This window comes from Pelobates fuscus, chromosome 8 (genome assembly GCF_036172605.1).
Source record: "Pelobates fuscus isolate aPelFus1 chromosome 8, aPelFus1.pri, whole genome shotgun sequence".
Lineage (NCBI taxonomy): Eukaryota > Metazoa > Chordata > Amphibia > Anura > Pelobatidae > Pelobates > Pelobates fuscus.
In genome coordinates this window covers 176,848,445-176,866,050 of record NC_086324.1, presented here as the reverse complement: position 1 = coordinate 176,866,050, position 17,606 = coordinate 176,848,445, and the positions used below count along the sequence as shown (strand labels likewise).

At 42.2% G+C, this 17,606-nt stretch overlaps 1 protein-coding gene across 1 annotated transcript in view; it reads left to right on the top strand.

The window, feature by feature from the left end:
* LOC134571062 (uncharacterized) overlaps positions 1-16,752 on the top strand; it is a 21,024-nt gene extending 4,272 nt beyond the window's left edge. Inside the window, exons 2-6 of the mRNA XM_063429108.1 lie at positions 6,578-6,858; positions 11,971-12,213; positions 13,574-13,641; positions 14,491-14,541; positions 15,821-16,752. Of these exons, the coding sequence (XP_063285178.1) occupies positions 6,597-6,858; positions 11,971-12,213; positions 13,574-13,641; positions 14,491-14,541; positions 15,821-16,666 (1,470 nt within the window). The 5' untranslated portion in view covers positions 6,578-6,596 and the 3' untranslated portion in view covers positions 16,667-16,752. The remainder of the gene's footprint in view (positions 1-6,577; positions 6,859-11,970; positions 12,214-13,573; positions 13,642-14,490; positions 14,542-15,820) is intronic.
* The last annotated feature ends 854 nt before the right edge of the window (positions 16,753-17,606 follow it).

Genomic DNA, 17,606 nt, shown 5'->3' with positions numbered 1-17,606 from the left:
CATTGTGCTATTAGTGCACGGATGACTCCCCATTGTGCTATCAGTGCACAAATAACTCCCCATTGTGCTATCAGTACACAAATGACTCCCCATTGTGCTATGAGTGCATGAATGACTCCCCATTGTGCTATTAGTGCACGGATGACTCCCCATTGTGCTATCAGTGCACAAATGACTCCCCATTGTGCTATTAGTGCACGGATGACTCCCCATTGTGCTATGAGTGCATGAATGACTCCCCATTGTGCTATTAGTACACAAATGACTCCCCATTGTGCTATGAGTGCATGAATGACTCCCCATTGTGCTATCAATACACAAATATGGCAGGTTGACCTCCCATTGTGCTATGAGTGCATGAATGACTCCCCATTGTGCTATTAGTGCACGGATTACTCCCCATTGTGCTATCAGTGCATGAATGACTCCCCATTGTGCTATCAGTACACAAATGACTCCGTGTAATTGATGGGCTATTTTGGGTATCTGCTAGTATACCTATAAAGAAGGACAAAACATAGTGCAAATATTGCTACAAAACTATTTTAAAACTTTCAGTGGTTGATATGCACTCACATATTCCAGAAAGGTTAAGCGTATTATGGGTGCCTCCCCTCGATGGAAATGTTTTTTTTTTTTCTTTTTGATTTTCCCTCCTCCAGTGATAGCCAATATGGGATCCAGGTCAGCCAAAGAATCCAAGGAAACCGCAACCAAACGGAATACTCCAAAGGCAATTTATTCACTTACAAAGGTTTTAAGAGGATGTACAAAATTAAATAAAATAATAAAAACAAATGTAGATAAAAGGTATTGGTCCTACGCGTTTCGTCCTTATACAAACAGGACTTCCTCAGGGACCTCTTTCAATATTCATCCAATAACAGGTACATCAAGTAAAAACAGCACCCTAACAAGCTAACAAATAAAACATCTTATATAGGGCTAGTCCCTTCAAGTCATTGGTGGAATAGTGGGTGTCTTCTCATCTTCCAGCTCTGATTCGTCCACCTTTTCCTTCTCTCAGGTGTATCCACTTCGCCGGGTCCGTTGAGATGTTCTGCCACTTCCGCGTACATCATACGTTGCGCGTGCGTCACGTGGTGGAAATCCTCGTCATGTGATCACTATGCGTTCCACGCTCGAGAAAAAAACATGGCCGTGCGTTCCACCATGTAATAGCGGACTCAGATATCGATTGAAGCCTGACAGTAATATACAAATAGCTGAAAGGAGAAGACTATTAGAAAAAACAAACAAGTTTTCATCTTGATATAAAAGAATAGTGATGAAATGTCCTCCAACATATTTAATCAATTGACTTACTAACACACCATAACCATGAATGAAAAAAACTCCCCATCTGAGTTGATCATTCATTCCATTCATTTAAATTTTGCAATAACCAGTACTAATATTTAATTTATTAATAAATTTATATAGTGACAATAACAATTTGTAAAATATTGGCATGACCAGCTAAACCAATATGGTGACTTTAGATAACTAATTATCTCTTGATTGCAAAACCACAAAAAGTGTAAAGTGACATAAATAATTTATATATTCAAATTACATATCCATATTGCGTAAAATAATATAAAAAGATTATACATTCAAATAAGGTTCAAATTGGATTAAAGTGATACACAATAAACATTATTATGTGTCCTAACTGCAGGACCAATGATCTATTTTCTAATGATTATCACCTTTTATTATTATTTATTGAAAAGCCCTTTTGAACACTGTATATTCTCACTCAATTAGTTCAAAAAACAAACAATGTCCATATCCACATTTAATCCCTTTGGGCTAAGGGTACGTAATCTGTGGATCCAATACGATTCCCTTTGTGCCAAACGTTTTTCTTTGTTAGCCCCTCTCCAATGGGGTTGAATTTGTTCTATCCCTATGCAAGCAAACTCTTCAAACAGAAAGAAGGGCAGCTATTGCAATGAAGTGGGACTGAATGGTTGTCCAATCTTTTCTTTATATTATTAATATGTTCTAAAAATCTAACTTTCAGACATCTCTTTGTACGACCCACATATTGACTCCCGCATGGGCACTGGAGTAGATACACCACATAGTTTGAGCGGCAACCAATCTCTGATTTTATGGAATACTGTTTCCCTGTCGTGAAACTGCTATATGATGTAACCCTGTCCGTATTCACTTGTGAACAAGCTTTGCAGTTTTTACAACCCCTGAAACCTTTTATCCCCTTTTTGGGTTTTTTAGATCCATTTTTGAGGGCATAGCTTGGTGCTAATAGGTTTTTAAGGTTTTGTTGTTTCCTATAAATGATCTTGGGCCTTTTGGATAAGTGTTCCCCCAAGATGGGATCCTCTAGCAGAATCGGCCAATATTTATGTAGACTCCTTTTAATTTTTGGGTGATCTATACTATATTGTGTGAAAAAAGCTTGTTTGATATCTTCTCCTTTTTTCTTACTGCTAGGACCATCAACCAAAATATAATTTCTACTTTTTTTAGACATACCATGAATTTCCCTCTTTATCTGTTTTTGATTATAGCCTTTTTTGACTAGTTTTTCGGCTATGTGTTGGGCCTGTGACTGGAAATCCTCAATATGCGTACAGTTTCTTCTTACCCGGGTCAGTTGTCGCTTGGTAATTCCCTTTAACCAAGGTTGATGGTGACAACTACGTTTGTGTACGTAGCTGTTCCCATCGGTTGGCTTGAAGAAACATTTAGTTTTAATATCATTCCCTTCACAAAAAAAGAGTTAGATCTAAGAAATGTATTTCTCTGCGGTTTCAAACGGGAGAAAATTTTAAATTATATTCATTCTCATTTAGATGGTTAACAAATTTCATGAACTCAGAATCCGACCCCCTCCAAATGATGATAATGTCATCGATATACCGCCGCCATAGGACCAGGTTCGCCACCCAGTCATGCCCCAAACGTACGCAGAGGTCCTCCCACCTGCGCATGTATATGTTGGCATAACTTAGGGCGAACCTGGTTCCCATGGCGGTTCCTACCAACTGTAAATAAAAAGATTGATCAAAGAAAAAATAATTGTGTTCCAATATAAACTGGATACCCCACAAAATGAAGGATCTAAGACCAAGAGTCATATCTTTGTCCTGATATAAATAAAAGGCAACTGCCTCTAACCCAAGATTATGGCTAATGACCGTATACAACGAGGTCACATCCAATGTGGCCCAGCTGTAATCCTCCTGCCACTCTATGTTATCAATTTCTTGCAGGAATGATTTTGTGTCCCTTGTATATGACCATGCCATTTGGGCATATTTTTGTAAGTAGGAATCTAAGAAGGCGGACAAATTGGCTGTAACTGATTCAATGCCGCTAATTATTGGACGCCCCGGGGGCCTTGTTAGATTTTTATGACTCTTTGGAATGAAATAAAAGATTGGAATAACCGGATGAGGATTCCAAAGATAATCAAAATTTCTTTTTGTAATGATATTTTCATTCCTTGCCTCTTCTAAAAGGGTTTTTAGTTCTATACTGAACGTCTGGGAGGGGTCATTTTTTAGTTTTTTATAAGTTATACCGTCAGCTAAAATGTTAAAAGCTTCTTGGCGGTAGTATTGTTCTGACATGATAACAATTGCCCCCCCCCTTATCCGCTTCCTTTATAATGATGTCCTCCCTTGAAATCAAATCATTTAATGCCAATTGCTCCCCCTTAGTCAAATTTTGTGTCTGATTCTCTCCTTTCCTTTTCCTCTTACCTACCCATTTTTCAAAATCCTTTTCGACCAGATTTTCAAACGTCTCTAAATGGGACCCTTTGCTCTGTACCGGAAAAAACTTAGACTTGGGTTTAAATTGTCTCTGTATATCACTTGGCTCGTTGTTATCTTGATTCTCGAGGGGATTGGGAAATTTTAAAAAATGTCTAGTAACTGTCATGGATCTAATAAACTTTTTTAGATCAATGTATAATTGGAAATCATCTGCTTCCTGATTCGGGGCGAATTTCATTCCCTTCTCTAATAGCTGCATCTCCTGATCTGTCAAATTAGTTCCAGACAAATTAATAATCCCTCTTTTAAATTCATCCTCTAGGATGTCTAGTCCCTCCCTTGATTCCTCTCCTGATCCTCTGCTCTTTTTCTTTTTGATGGGGATTCCCTGTACAAATGGGAGAAGCGATTGGGATGACTCCCCATTGTGCTATCAGTGCACAAATGACTCCCCATTGTGCTATCAGTACACAAATGATTCCCCATTGGTCTATGAGTGCATGAATGACTCCCCATTGTACTGTGAGTGCACAAATGACTCCCCATTGTGCTATTAGTGCACGGATGACTCCCCATTGTGCTATGAGTGCATGAATGACTCCCCATTGTGCTATCAGTGTTAAATTACTCCCCATTGTGCTATGAGTGCATGAATGACTCCTCATTGTGCTATCAGTGCACAAATAACTCCCCATTGTGCTATCAGTACACAAATGACTCCCCATTGTGCTATGAGTGCATGAATGACTCCCCATTGTGCTATTAGTGCACGGATGACTCCCCATTGTGCTATCAGTGCACAAATGACTCCCCATTGTGCTATTAGTGCACGGATGACTCCCCATTGTGCTATGAGTGCATGAATGACTCCCCATTGTGCTATCAATACACAAATATGGCAGGTTGACCTCCCATTGTGCTATGAGTGCATGAATGACTCCCCATTGTGCTATTAGTGCACAGATTACTCCCCATTGTGCTATCAGTGCATGAATGAACCCCCATTGTGCTATCAGTGTTGAATGACTCCCCATTGTGCTATCAGTGCACAAATGACTCCCCATTGTGCTATCTGTGTTGAATGATTCCCCATTGTGCTATTAGTGCACAAATGACTCCCCACGGTGCTATCAGTGCACAAGTGACTCCCCATTGTGCTATCAGTACATGAATGACTCCCCATTGTACTATAAGTGCACGAATGACTCCCCATCTATAAGTGCACAAATGACTCCCCATTGTGCTATCAGTGCATGAATGACTCCCCATTGTGCTATAAGTGCACAAATGACTTCCCATTGTGCTATCAGTGCATTCATTACTCCCCATTGTGCTATAAGTGCACAAATGACTTCCCATTGTGCTTTTAGTGCAAGAATGACTCCCCGTTGTGCTATCAGTGCATTAATGACTCCCCTTTGTGCTATCAGTGCATGAACGACTGTCATACCTCGGTATTACGCACGGCACATGCAGCTTCCAGGGGGTGCAGCGCAGCAGCCACAAAGTATCTGGTCACACGGTGTCCCGGCCACAGTAAACACCATGCAGTGTTTGGTTGCTCCTCTTGCAGAGCAGCTCCTGTATGATCTGTCTTCTGGCAAGGCTTTCTGATCTTTTTGGTAGCCTTGGACCCTGTAGGTGCAGGCTTTTTATAGCAATAAAGTGACAGGTTATATTATTGGGACACATCATCTGCCCTTCAAAGGTCACACCCCTTTGTGTGATTTGGTACAGGGTGATGATGCTGTCCAATAAGATTTTTGTTCTCCCTATTTAAACTTCTCTCTTTCTGGAGATCATTGCCCTGTCTCGTTTATTCTGCCCGAGACTGCTTACTGTGAAGTAGTTATTTGTTTTTTCTCGTTACTGACCCGGCTTTGTATTTGAATTTTCTGATTTTCTGGTTCCCTGACTTTGGCTTGTTTTTTGTGTTCAAATATCTCTGGCATCCTTGACTTTGGCTTCCTATTTTGACTCTGTATTTTTCGCCTATCTAAAGCACATATTAACCCGGCCGTTCTAAGGTCCAGTATACGTACCTTCTTTTATTATTGGTTCATTCTGTTTCCCTATACTCAGTGTGTGTGTGTGTGGGTTACCTAATCTTGACATTACGACAGGGCCATGGATTCTACAGGTTTAGGGCAACAGTTGGCCAATAATGAAGCCCGTTTGGAACAAATAGACCACAGGATGGACCAGTTTGCCCAAGTTTTACAGACCATACTGACTAGGACTGCCTGTCTCCAACTGTTAGTAGCCAGACTCTCCTATTGTTCCCTCTGATAATTTAATTTCCGCTACTTTCACAACTCTTTCTTCCATGTTATTGGAGTCTATCCAAGCTGATCAAACAGGTGCTCCTTCTAATACATCATTGGGCAGGTTGACCTCCCTTCGAACATGTACGGTTTGGTTAGTCCATAATTCAGGTATAGTTCAGTTTGGAATTTGAGAAAATACTTGATTGGCCCAAATTCAGGTCAAATTACAGTTTGGTTCAAAACAAATCTCCCAGTCTAACAATATCTGAAAATACCAGACCCATGGGGTCATATAGAGCCCAACAGACACACCAACATTAAGAGTCAATGCAATACATACCGGGCTTATAATGACTCTAGAGGAACATGCGGGATTATAAAAGAGGGTGCTCAGGACCTAATGTGTTATTTAATTTCAAGATCTAGTTTGATAAATAGGGATAATACACCAAACATGTAGGAAACGCACCGTAATGAAGAACTAGTTCTGACTATACATGGTTTGAACAGATTGGCCAACTCAACGTTTTTGAATAATGTTCATTTTTGGGTTTTCAGGAAGCTTTCCCTAAACAACATGGAATTTAACAAAGTGGTTGTTGGCATATTCTTGACCGACGATGAGAGATCATACACTTGGCTGGCAGACTTCCTTTCATCACTTCCAGAAGTAAACTCTGTGCAACCCATTCCCATCTCAGAGAGCAGCTTACAGAAACCTACAGAAAGAATCTCCGAGTGTGACCTTGGCATTTTATACCATTTAAAGAAAGAAGGAGAACTGAATATACCAGATGTGACTGATTCTCACTATGAAAAGAAACTGAAATATTTATGTGGTAAGAGGACAAATATCAGCATAAAGTTTTACATTTGATGCTAACAAAGTAATGAACATTTATTTTTGTTATTTAATTATTTTTTGGTGGGTACTTCAGTCTTTATCCCCATATCATTACCACCATTCTGCAGCTCTCCTACCATTTTTGCATTCTACTGATGGATGTCCAGTATGAAATGAGAACCCAGTTTAAGTATTTTCTATAGACTCAGACCTTAATGCTCTTCTCCTTAATATATTCTGAGTTCCTCTTGTTTTATCACCTGGGAAAGGTTGGGTCTTCACAATCTCTTGTGATCTGACTCAGAAAATTAACACAGATTGGGTATTCCTTCACCAAATTCAGCACTTGGTCAATCACGGGAGCTCTCCCAATCTTCCTGACTGATACATATAATCAAGCTGTACCCCGTGGACTTGTGTCTAAGAAGGAAATGTCTGGAAGACTTCTGTCACTCACGGTTAATATTGGCAACCTAGAAAATAAATGGGAATGGGCTCAAACCATGTGCTAAACCAGTGGTGCCTAAAAGGTAGATCCCCAGATGTTATGGAACTACAACTCCCATGATGCTGTGCATGCCTTTAGAATGCATTTAGAATGACAAAGCATCATGGAAGCTGTAGTTTGAAAACATCCGTGGATCTACCTTTTGGGCACACCGGTGCCAACCACTATAGGTATATTTGAAATTGTACAAACAAAAAAGTTAGTTATAAGTTCTATCATATGTATTTTTGATTGTGCCCAATTGTGTGCGCTAACTCTTTTGTTTGTACATTATACGCTTTGATACATAGGGGAGAATTAGAGGATAGCAGCACGGGTTTCTCTGTAAGCTTTCAAAGGAAAAAACATTTTTATTTTATTTAAAGGGAAAGCGCCTCAGATCTGTCTATAAATTTATATTTTAAATTACTATTGAAATGATAAGCATGTTGTGGCGAAACCAACCTCGCCACTATGAGCTGGAGAAGCCTGGTTGCTCGCCTGCTTCCTTTGGACTATGGACCAGACTTTAAAAAGCTTATTTTCCCTGCAGAAAGGCATATTCATGCCTTTCAGCCGGGGTGTTCGGTAGATTCCAGCTACCGAACAAACTACCGTATGAGGGACCACCTAGGAGCTGGAGTGTGCCGTCAATTGACCGCCCAGAAGCTGCGGTTAACCGCAGCTTAATTGATGAACGCTGGGTGGCCTTTGTTCGTTTGCCGAACACGTGGCAGCGGCCATTTTAACTCCCGAACGGCCAGCGGTGTTCAGCGCTCAAACTATGGAACTGTAAACGGACACTTAATTGCACGAACACCGCTGAGCCGTCCGTCGCCTGGTTCATAATCGTACAAGGTTAACCGAACACCGAAATTCGGTATTTCTATGTGAACTGTGGTAACCCAGATAGCTGTGCCATGGAGCCTATTCGTGTGATAAAAGACTTTGGCTCCATGGCGATTAAACTGTATTTGTGTGGTCTGGGTGCCATTCACCTAATAATGTGCACCCAGACCTGAGCTATCTGGGGATATGTTACATGTCTGTGTTTAATGTATTAAAAGTAACTTTATATATTTTAAAGCATAATACTGTATTTAGGTTCCCACATGTGTAATGGAGTCTTGTCTTTGACCTGGGAGATAATTGGATTACTTCTACAATTATCTCCAGGGCAGAAGGGAGGAAGCCATGATGCATTGTGGGAATGTTTACTGCTGTGTGTCTGTAATTGGTTTATGTCTGTCCTTTGTTACAGTCTTCCATTTGGTCCCCTAGGGGAGTGTCCACCAGGTGGGAGACCTGCATAAATACTGGGCAGATAGCCCTGAGTAAATGAGTTCCTGCTTAACCCTGAAGCTGAAGTGTTGTCTCTTTCTTGGGGGAAGGGGACTGTATGCCGATTGCCAGGAGTGTAAGCTGTTCGTATGGCTTTTCCTGTTCGGCTGCTTCCAGGGTTCGTGTGTCTGCTGTTCGAGAGTTGGTGAATCCGTGCAGTTTGGGAGTTCGGGGAATTGGTGCTTATAGTAGCTGCTGGTCTATCTAAAGGGGATTATCGCCTAAACTGGGTTTTATCCCCTTTTGAGCGAAACGGTCCGTTACAATTGGTGGCAAGCGGCGGGATCGTTCCTACAACCAGAGGGACAGCTACAGACAACACCATTCCTGGATTACAAATTGAGGGCAACGCTAGTACCCGTACAGCGACCCTATCTACAAGGGAAACCAACTTCAGCAGAGCAAGCATGGCACCCAGCTACACGCAGGAGGAGTTTGACAAAGAGCTGAGATCACGGCTGATTTTCCTCGGACCCAACCCCCCGGAGAAATACGTGCAGCTCGTGAGTAGACAGGTAGAAGAGTACCTGCAGGTCGGAGCAGGGCGGGCACGGAAGTTGGCAGGTTGGGAGAGACCCCAGTGGCCGAGCAAGTTGCAGGGAGAGAAGCGTGTTGTCCTTCCTCCCCAGCGGCATTGTGTACCCCAGGGAGCTGATGGTGTCGTCCGTCCCCCCCAGCGGCAGTGTGTGTCCCACGGAGCAGAAGGTGCAGTCCTTCCTCCCCAGCGGCAGTGTGTACCCCAGGGAGCTGATGGTGTCGTCCGTCCTCCCCAGCGGCAGTGTGTGTCCCAGGGAGCAGAAGGTGCCGTCCTTCCTCCCCAGCGGCAGTGTGTACCCCAGGGAGCAGAAGGTGCCGTCCTTCCTCCCCAGCGGCAGTGTGTACCCCAGGGAGCTGATGGTGTCGTCCATCCTCCCCAGCGGCAGTGTGTGTCCCAGGGAGCAGAAGGTGCAGTCCTTCCTCCCCAGCGGCAGTGTGTACCCCAGGGAGCTGATGGTGTCGTCCGTCCTCCCCAGCGGCAGTGTGTCCCCCAGGTAGCAGAAGGTGCCGTCCTTCCTCCCCAGCGGCAGTGTGTACCCCAGGGAGCAGAAGGTGCCGTCCTTCCTCCCCAGCGGCAGTGTGTATCCCAGGGAGCAGAAGGTATCGTCCTTCCTCCCCAGCGGCAGTGTGTATCCCAGGGAGCAGAATGTATCGTCATTCCTCCCCAGCGGCAGTGTGTACCCCAGAGAGCAGAAGGTGCCGTCCTTCCACCCCAGCGGCAGTGTGCACCCCAGGGAGCTGAAGGTGCCGTCCTTCCTCCCCAGCGACTGAGTGTCCTGCAGGGAACAGAGACCCTCAGTCTCACACCCCAGCAGCAGGACAAGAGAATGAAAGGGGAGACAGCTGGTCCCCCTTTCCACCAGCAGAGAGAGTGGCAGGGAGAGGAGCCTGCTAACCCCTCTCCCCAGCGGCAGTTTACCGTCCAGAGAGAGGAGCTTGTTACACCCTCTCTCCAGCGGCAGCCTAACCCACCAAGGGGAGATGTTAAGCCCCGCAACTGTGCAGATGGGACCGTAGTCTCTGCACTTACAGGCCAAGGGGTAGGGACGGTCGGTTCTGTCCCCCAACCACAGAGCGGTGTATCCAAAGGGGAGACAGTCGGTCTCTCCCTCCCACAACCAGGCTCCCACCAGGCTACTTCCGTGGTAGCACTGGCATCAGGGCAGAGTACCGCTGGTCTCTGCCCACTCAGCAACCCACCAAGGCAGCCTAACTGTTCCCCACACAGTCAGGGTGAGACACCCGGACCTGGACAAGTTTGTAATTTTTTCAGGTGTAGTACCCAGTTACTGTGGGGGGGCTGTACTAATAGTTGTGTTTTGTGGGTGGGTTGCTGGACTAACCAGGGCACTGACCGGCAGGAGGTCAGGTACCCTGTTAGTCTAATTGGTAAAGGGGAGAAGTGTGGCGAAACCAACCTCGCCACTATGAGCTGGAGAAGCCTGGTTGCTCGCCTGCTTCCTTTGGACTATGGACCAGACTTTAAAAAGCTTATTTTCCCTGCAGAAAGGCATATTCGTGCCTTTCAGCCGGGGTGTTCGGTAGATTCCAGCTACCGAACAAACTACCGTATGAGGGACCACCTAGGAGCTGGAGTGTGCAGTCAATTGACCGCCCAGAAGCTGCGGTTAACCGCAGCTTAATTGATGAACGCTGGGTGGCCTTTGTTCGTTTGCCGAACACGTGGCAGCGGCCATTTTAACTCCCGAACGGCCAGCGGTGTTCAGCGCTCAAACTATGGAACTGTAAATGGACGCTTAATTGCACGAACACCGCTGAGCCGTCCGTCGCCTGGTTCATAATCGTACAAGGTTAACCGAACACCGAAATTCGGTATTTCTATGTGAACTGTGGTAACCCAGATAGCTGTGCCATGGAGCCTATTCGTGTGATAAAAGACTTTGGCTCCATGGCGATTAAACTGTATTTGTGTGGTCTGGGTGCCATTCACCTAATAATGTGCACCCAGACCTGAGCTATCTGGGGATATGTTACATGTCTGTGTTTAATGTATTAAAAGTAACTTTATATATTTTAAAGCATAATACTGTATTTAGGCTCCCACATGTGTAATGGAGTCTTGTCTTTGACCTGGGAGATAATTGGATTACTTCTACAATTATCTCCAGGGCAGAAGGGAGGAAGCCATGATGCATTGTGGGAATGTTTACTGCTGTGTGTCTGTAATTGGTTTATGTCTGTCCTTTGTTACAGTCTTCCATTTGGTCCCCTAGGGGAGTGTCCACCAGGTGGGAGACCTGCATAAATACTGGGCAGATAGCCCTGAGTAAATGAGTTCCTGCTTAACCCTGAAGCTGAAGTGTTGTCTCTTTCTTGGGGGAAGGGGACTGTATGCCGATTGCCAGGAGTGTAAGCTGTTCGTATGGCTTTTCCTGTTCGGCTGCTTCCAGGGTTCGTGTGTCTGCTGTTCGAGAGTTGGTGAATCCGTGCAGTTTGGGAGTTCGGGAAATTGGTGCTTATAGTAGCTGCTGGTCTATCTAAAGGGGATTATCGCCTAAACTGGGTTTTATCCACTTTTGAGCGAAACGGTCCGTTACACATGTTACAATTACAAGTTCAGATATGATTAATAGAATACAATATACATTCACTTATTGCATCTTCATAAACATACATTGACGAGGTGTCACCACAATATGTGTACAAAGCTGTCCGTTAGGCAGCATGACATATTCCAGGATGAAATCAAATTCATTCCTATGTTTCCTGTCTGCTTTATAGAGAATAACAAGCTTGTACTGGTGGTCGATGATTTGGAAGGCAGCAGCCCCTCTGAGTACAGACAGATTTTGGAGAATCAACCTAACATTACAAAATGGACCAAGAAAATCTTCGTCTTCACAAAACAGGAGAAGACATCCATCGATGGTAACGCTGAATCTCTGATAGGTGATTCACAGGTCAACGATCCTGATTATCTGTTAATGCAAGAAAAGCTGCAACTCATTAAAAATATACTCAGAGGTAAAAGACGCTCCACAGAAACTGTTAATCATTTACCCTTTATAATTGGCAAGTTTTATCCACCAAACACTGACAGAGCTATTCACTAAACTCCAAACTGTAGCCAATTGATTTCCACGTAGCAACATGAAGATAAAACAGCCCTATCTCTATAGCTAAGTTGGAGAATTTCTCAAAATCTTCTATTCGAGCCTTAATTTTGCAATTTGTTGATCAAGTCAAAGTTTAGTGAATAACACTGTGAGTTCAGGAGACTTTCAAAATAAGGTAAAATGACCAGTTTGAAAATTCTCTAATTCAGTTATTCTTCTGTCTCACATTACTCGCTAGGTTGTAAATGTCAGGGAGAGAGACAGGCTGGTTGTAAGTCAATACAGATGTTTATGCTGTTATTGTGGACACAGCACATTACAGTGAATGCTATTAAATATAATCTACTGCAAACAGAGGCGTAACTAGAAACCACAGGGCCCCGGTGCGAAAATTGCCCTGGCCCCCTCATATGTCTACCCCCTTTTAATCCCCCATACGTCTACCCTCCCACTCCCATACGTTCTCCCCACATGCAGACACACACATACACACAGAAACACACATACAGGCACACATGCATACAGACACACACATACATACATACATACACACAAACACACATACATACAAACACACACACACACAGACATACACACATACATAAAAACACACATAAAGACATATACACACATACATGCAAACACGCATACATACAAACACACACACAGACAAACATACACACACATTCATACATACATACATACAGACACACTCATACAGACATATACACACACACATACAAACACACACACATGCTAACACACACATATACAAAATGTTTTAGTCCCCCTCCTGTTTCCTACCTTTTAGGTGTAGGAGGGAGGGTGATTTCCCTGGGATCCAGTGGTTACTCAGCCTGATGGGACTCACTCCTCTCTTTCTTCCCACTTGGCTCCCAGTGTAAGCTGGGAGGATGTGATCGGGGCAGTCACTTCCTCCCAGCATCTGACATCATCACAGCGGGCCCACCGCGCTATTAATGCGCTGCAGAGCTGACCATGCCCCCTGGTAATTCCCTGCCATTGGGTGGCCTTAACAATATGGGCAACCCGATGGGTTAGTCAATGCGCCCCCAACGGTTATACCACACATGGCCAGCTGGTTGCAGGGGTCTGCAGGGCATCCGGGGTCCCCTGGAGTGACGGGCACGGTCGCAACTGCGACCCCTGTGACTGTGATATTTCCGCCACTGACTGCAAACACCGATATATATATATATACAGTCAGGTCCATAAATACTGCTTTAACTTTCTTTTTTTCTTAGCAGGGATACATGTTGGAAAGTCACAGAGTAATGTCACAAGCCATATAGACTGGAAGAGTATACTCACCCAGGTAAGTGGCATGTGGCAGTGTCATATACATATTGTACTAATATACCTGTTCTCATTGTGACCACTGTTTTCACAGTAATGGCTGAGACCAGTCTTGTCCTTACAGGAACAGGCGTCACTTGACAATTCTTTTTTTTTATACCAGGAAGTAAACAGTTTTAAACAAACATACAAATCAAAATAAAACAAGCAACATTTCCAAAATGTGTAATAAACCTTTATAAACTTGCTATAAAGTTGGTCAGGTGGCATCGCTGGGCACACCTCTCAGCTAGGGCAGTTTCTTCAGCCTCCGCCCTCAACTCTTTCTTACCCATCTCAGTTTCAGACAAGTCACGAAAGAGAGAAACAGGGCATCATTGTGCAGTAGCAGGAAAGAGAAACCCCACATGATCACACTGATCACACTCCCTCTTTTTTCCCTCTGTCAGGATTTTACAAGGTGAAGAGATCTTCCAATTACACATGTGTAAAGCTGTCAGGCATGCCCTAAGCACTTTTCCAGCATTCCTAGGGATAGGACACTGATTGGTTAGATCAGTGTGCCCCCTGGAGTGAGTTTAAAAAGCTAAAGACAGTTGTCTCAAAGTGATGCATATTTTATAATTTCTCTGGTTAGATATTGTAATATTCTCCTATAGTTATTCATTAGTTTGTCCATCCAGTGTAGGCTAGAGATGGGGACAGTTATAATTTTGATAATCTTCCTGTTAATGAGTCCGGTATCACCATGGGTACAGTAGTATACCTTTATATTAACAGATAAAGCCAGTGACTTTGTGAGAGCAATGTGTGTCTCCCAGCTTCTTCTGATATAGCTGATTCACATATCCTTTTCTCTCTTTCATAGGAGGACATGGAAAGTGGTTCTCGGGAGAATTCAAAGAAGAATTTCTGCCAGGTATGTACACACATGCCACAGTCTGACTCATAGAATCTATGCCAGGTATGTACACACATGCCACAGTCTGACTCATAGAATCTATGCCAGGTATGTACACACATGCCACAGTCTTAGGGTAATTCACTAAACAGGTATTTATGGATTATGGACTTGTAATGGACTTGGAAGAATAATGATTGTAAGGAGAACAAGGGGAAATACCTATCTGCTCAAACATAGACCTCAATTTAATAATTTGGACAAAATATTAAAATATCAAAATATATCTTATCTATAAAAATAAATTTAAAATATTACATTGAGGCCTTTATTAGAGATATATCACATTATATATGGAAAAAATAAAATAAACATTAACTCAATCAGTGTATTTAAACCAATCTGTGAAGATTGGAGTAGAGCTATGGTACAAATGTCCTTGGCGCCGTTCTCTTCACAAAAATGATATGATTCATCATGTGAAATATCAATAGACAAATAAAATACAATGATGTACTTCTATCATGTACAGCATAAGCTTATATTACAAAAGGCAAGGCTATGGAATAGTTTTATACTCACCTGTTATAGAGCCTGTAAATCTCATCTCTAGAAGATATGCAGTGTTTCTTTAAGGGATAATTCCTTATCTTCCTCTGTTAAGATTTATACTTTGTGGAACATTATAATATGGAAATATATAGTTCAACCTAATATAGAAAAGAGATACCATAAAAAGAAAGTAAACACTTTTGAACTAGCTCATTGTATGAACACCCAGGGGTTTTTACAGAAAGCAGCCAAACGACCTGGTAAGCTGGTTCATAAAACCACTTACAATATGTAGCAAACACTAAAATAAAAAAAATAAAATAAATAAAAATATTAATACAAAGATAATTTTTAAAGTCTTTCAGCTATTTCTTTGTGTAATCTGACATATTTTGCTTACTCCCGTAAATGTCTGTAATTAGAAATCACTGTGATTGTTCCAGGTTTCTTTCAATCTGTGAATTTATTGTCAAGTTGTCTAGCACAAGGCATTGATCAAAATTAATTCCGCTAGCCCAATGTGTATCTTAGAACACCTCAAACTGTAAAATAGAATTAAAGCTTTTTTCATGATGTGTAAAACAAATATGTAATAAATCCGATTATTCTAATACCATAAACATTTCTCTATTCCCTATCTGAAACAGACCAGAACATGCCATATTAATGTCAGCATGCATTTTATTTCGTCATTAGCTTGTGAATGGAACTCTATGATGTCTTAAAAATGTATTTTGTCTTTCAGAAATACCGTTACTGGCTAATGTCACTTGCCATCTTCATTGTCCTGTTCATTACAATGATATTGGCAGCAACATGTGAAGACTGCAGCCCACCAAGTACCACGTTACTCACAACATATTTTACTGAAAATGCCACGACTAGTACGATAAACACAATTACCAGCACAGGAAGTACCACCACTGTCCCAGGAAATACAACCGTTTCTCAAGGAAACAACACAAGTATCACAGTGAAAACAACATCTAGACCAGGAAATACAACTACTGTTATAAATACTACCTCCAGCCCTCAAAGGTTTACAGACTCTGTTCCTATAAAAACAACATTTGATCCAGACATTGCAAACACCACTGGTACTACTACCTCAGATACAAACTCTACTTTTGATGTAACCACATCTTTTCAGAACTCAACTTATTTCCCTCCAGAAGACACTCTTACTCCAGAAAGCACAACTTATATCCATGGAGAAACAACATTTACTCCTGAAAACACAAGTACATTTCCGTTAAATGGAACATCTGTTTCTGGAAACACATTATACGTTTCTGAAAACACTAGTTTTGTCCCATTAGAAACAACGCCTTCTCGGGGAAATACAACATTAGTTGGTACCGTCACATCCTCAGAAAATACAAGTCATTTTCCTTCAACTTCAAACGTTACCTCAGGAAATACAATAAACACAAACTCTGCCACAGATACAAAATATACATTGGCAAACACAAGTCATTTCACTTTGGAAGGAGCATCTGTTCCTGAAAATGCCAGTTCTTTCCCTTTAGAACAAACTTCTACTTCTGAAATGACAGTGTTGGTTCCAGTAGATACAACTCCAGATTCTTAAAATGTTAATTTTACTTCAGGAATTACAACAGAAACAAACTCTACTCCAGACATGATGTCTACTGTTATAAACACAAACAATTTCACATCAGAAACAATAACTATTCCTGAAAATGGCAGTTCTTTCCCTTCAGAACAAACTTCTACCCCTGAAATTACAGTGTCGGCCCCAGATTTTACTTCATGAATTACAACAGAAACAAACTTTACTTTAGATGAAACACCCACTGCGAGAAACACAAACAATTCCACATTAGAAACAACTATTCCTGAAAATACCAGCTATTTCCCTGTGATACAAACTTCTACTTCTGAACACACTGGGTCGGTTCCTTTAGAGTTACCGGTAACTTCAGATTCTGAAATCACAAACGTTACTTCAGGAATTACTATAGAAGCAAATTCTACTTCACATACAACATCTACTGTAGAAAACACAAACAATTCCACTTTAGAAACAACTATTCCTGAACACACCAGCTATTTCTCTGTAAAACAAACTTCTGCATTTGTAAATACAGTGTTGGTTCCTTAGGCACAACTCCTGCTTCTGAGAATGCAAGAATTCATTTATTAAGAACAAGCATTTCTCAAGGAGATACAGCATCGATTCCTTTGGATACAACTTCAAGTTGAGGAAATACGAGTTCTTTTCCTTTCCAATCTTTACCTTGGAAAGTCTAGATCTTTATACTTTAGGTAATACAGAATCTTTCCTGATCCAAACAAACCCTTCAGACGGTTACATTGTGATATTTCCTTCATGTCATGCCTTAAACCCTCCCGGTATCTCCTCGTACTTCCGGGTTTAACGGAACTTAGCCACACACCCTTTTGACGCGGTCTTCCTACTTAATGCGACCGCACCAGCTGATAGACGCTGGATTATTGAAATGCGTACCGCACTTACTAACCGGCTCAAGACTTCTCTGCAAACACCA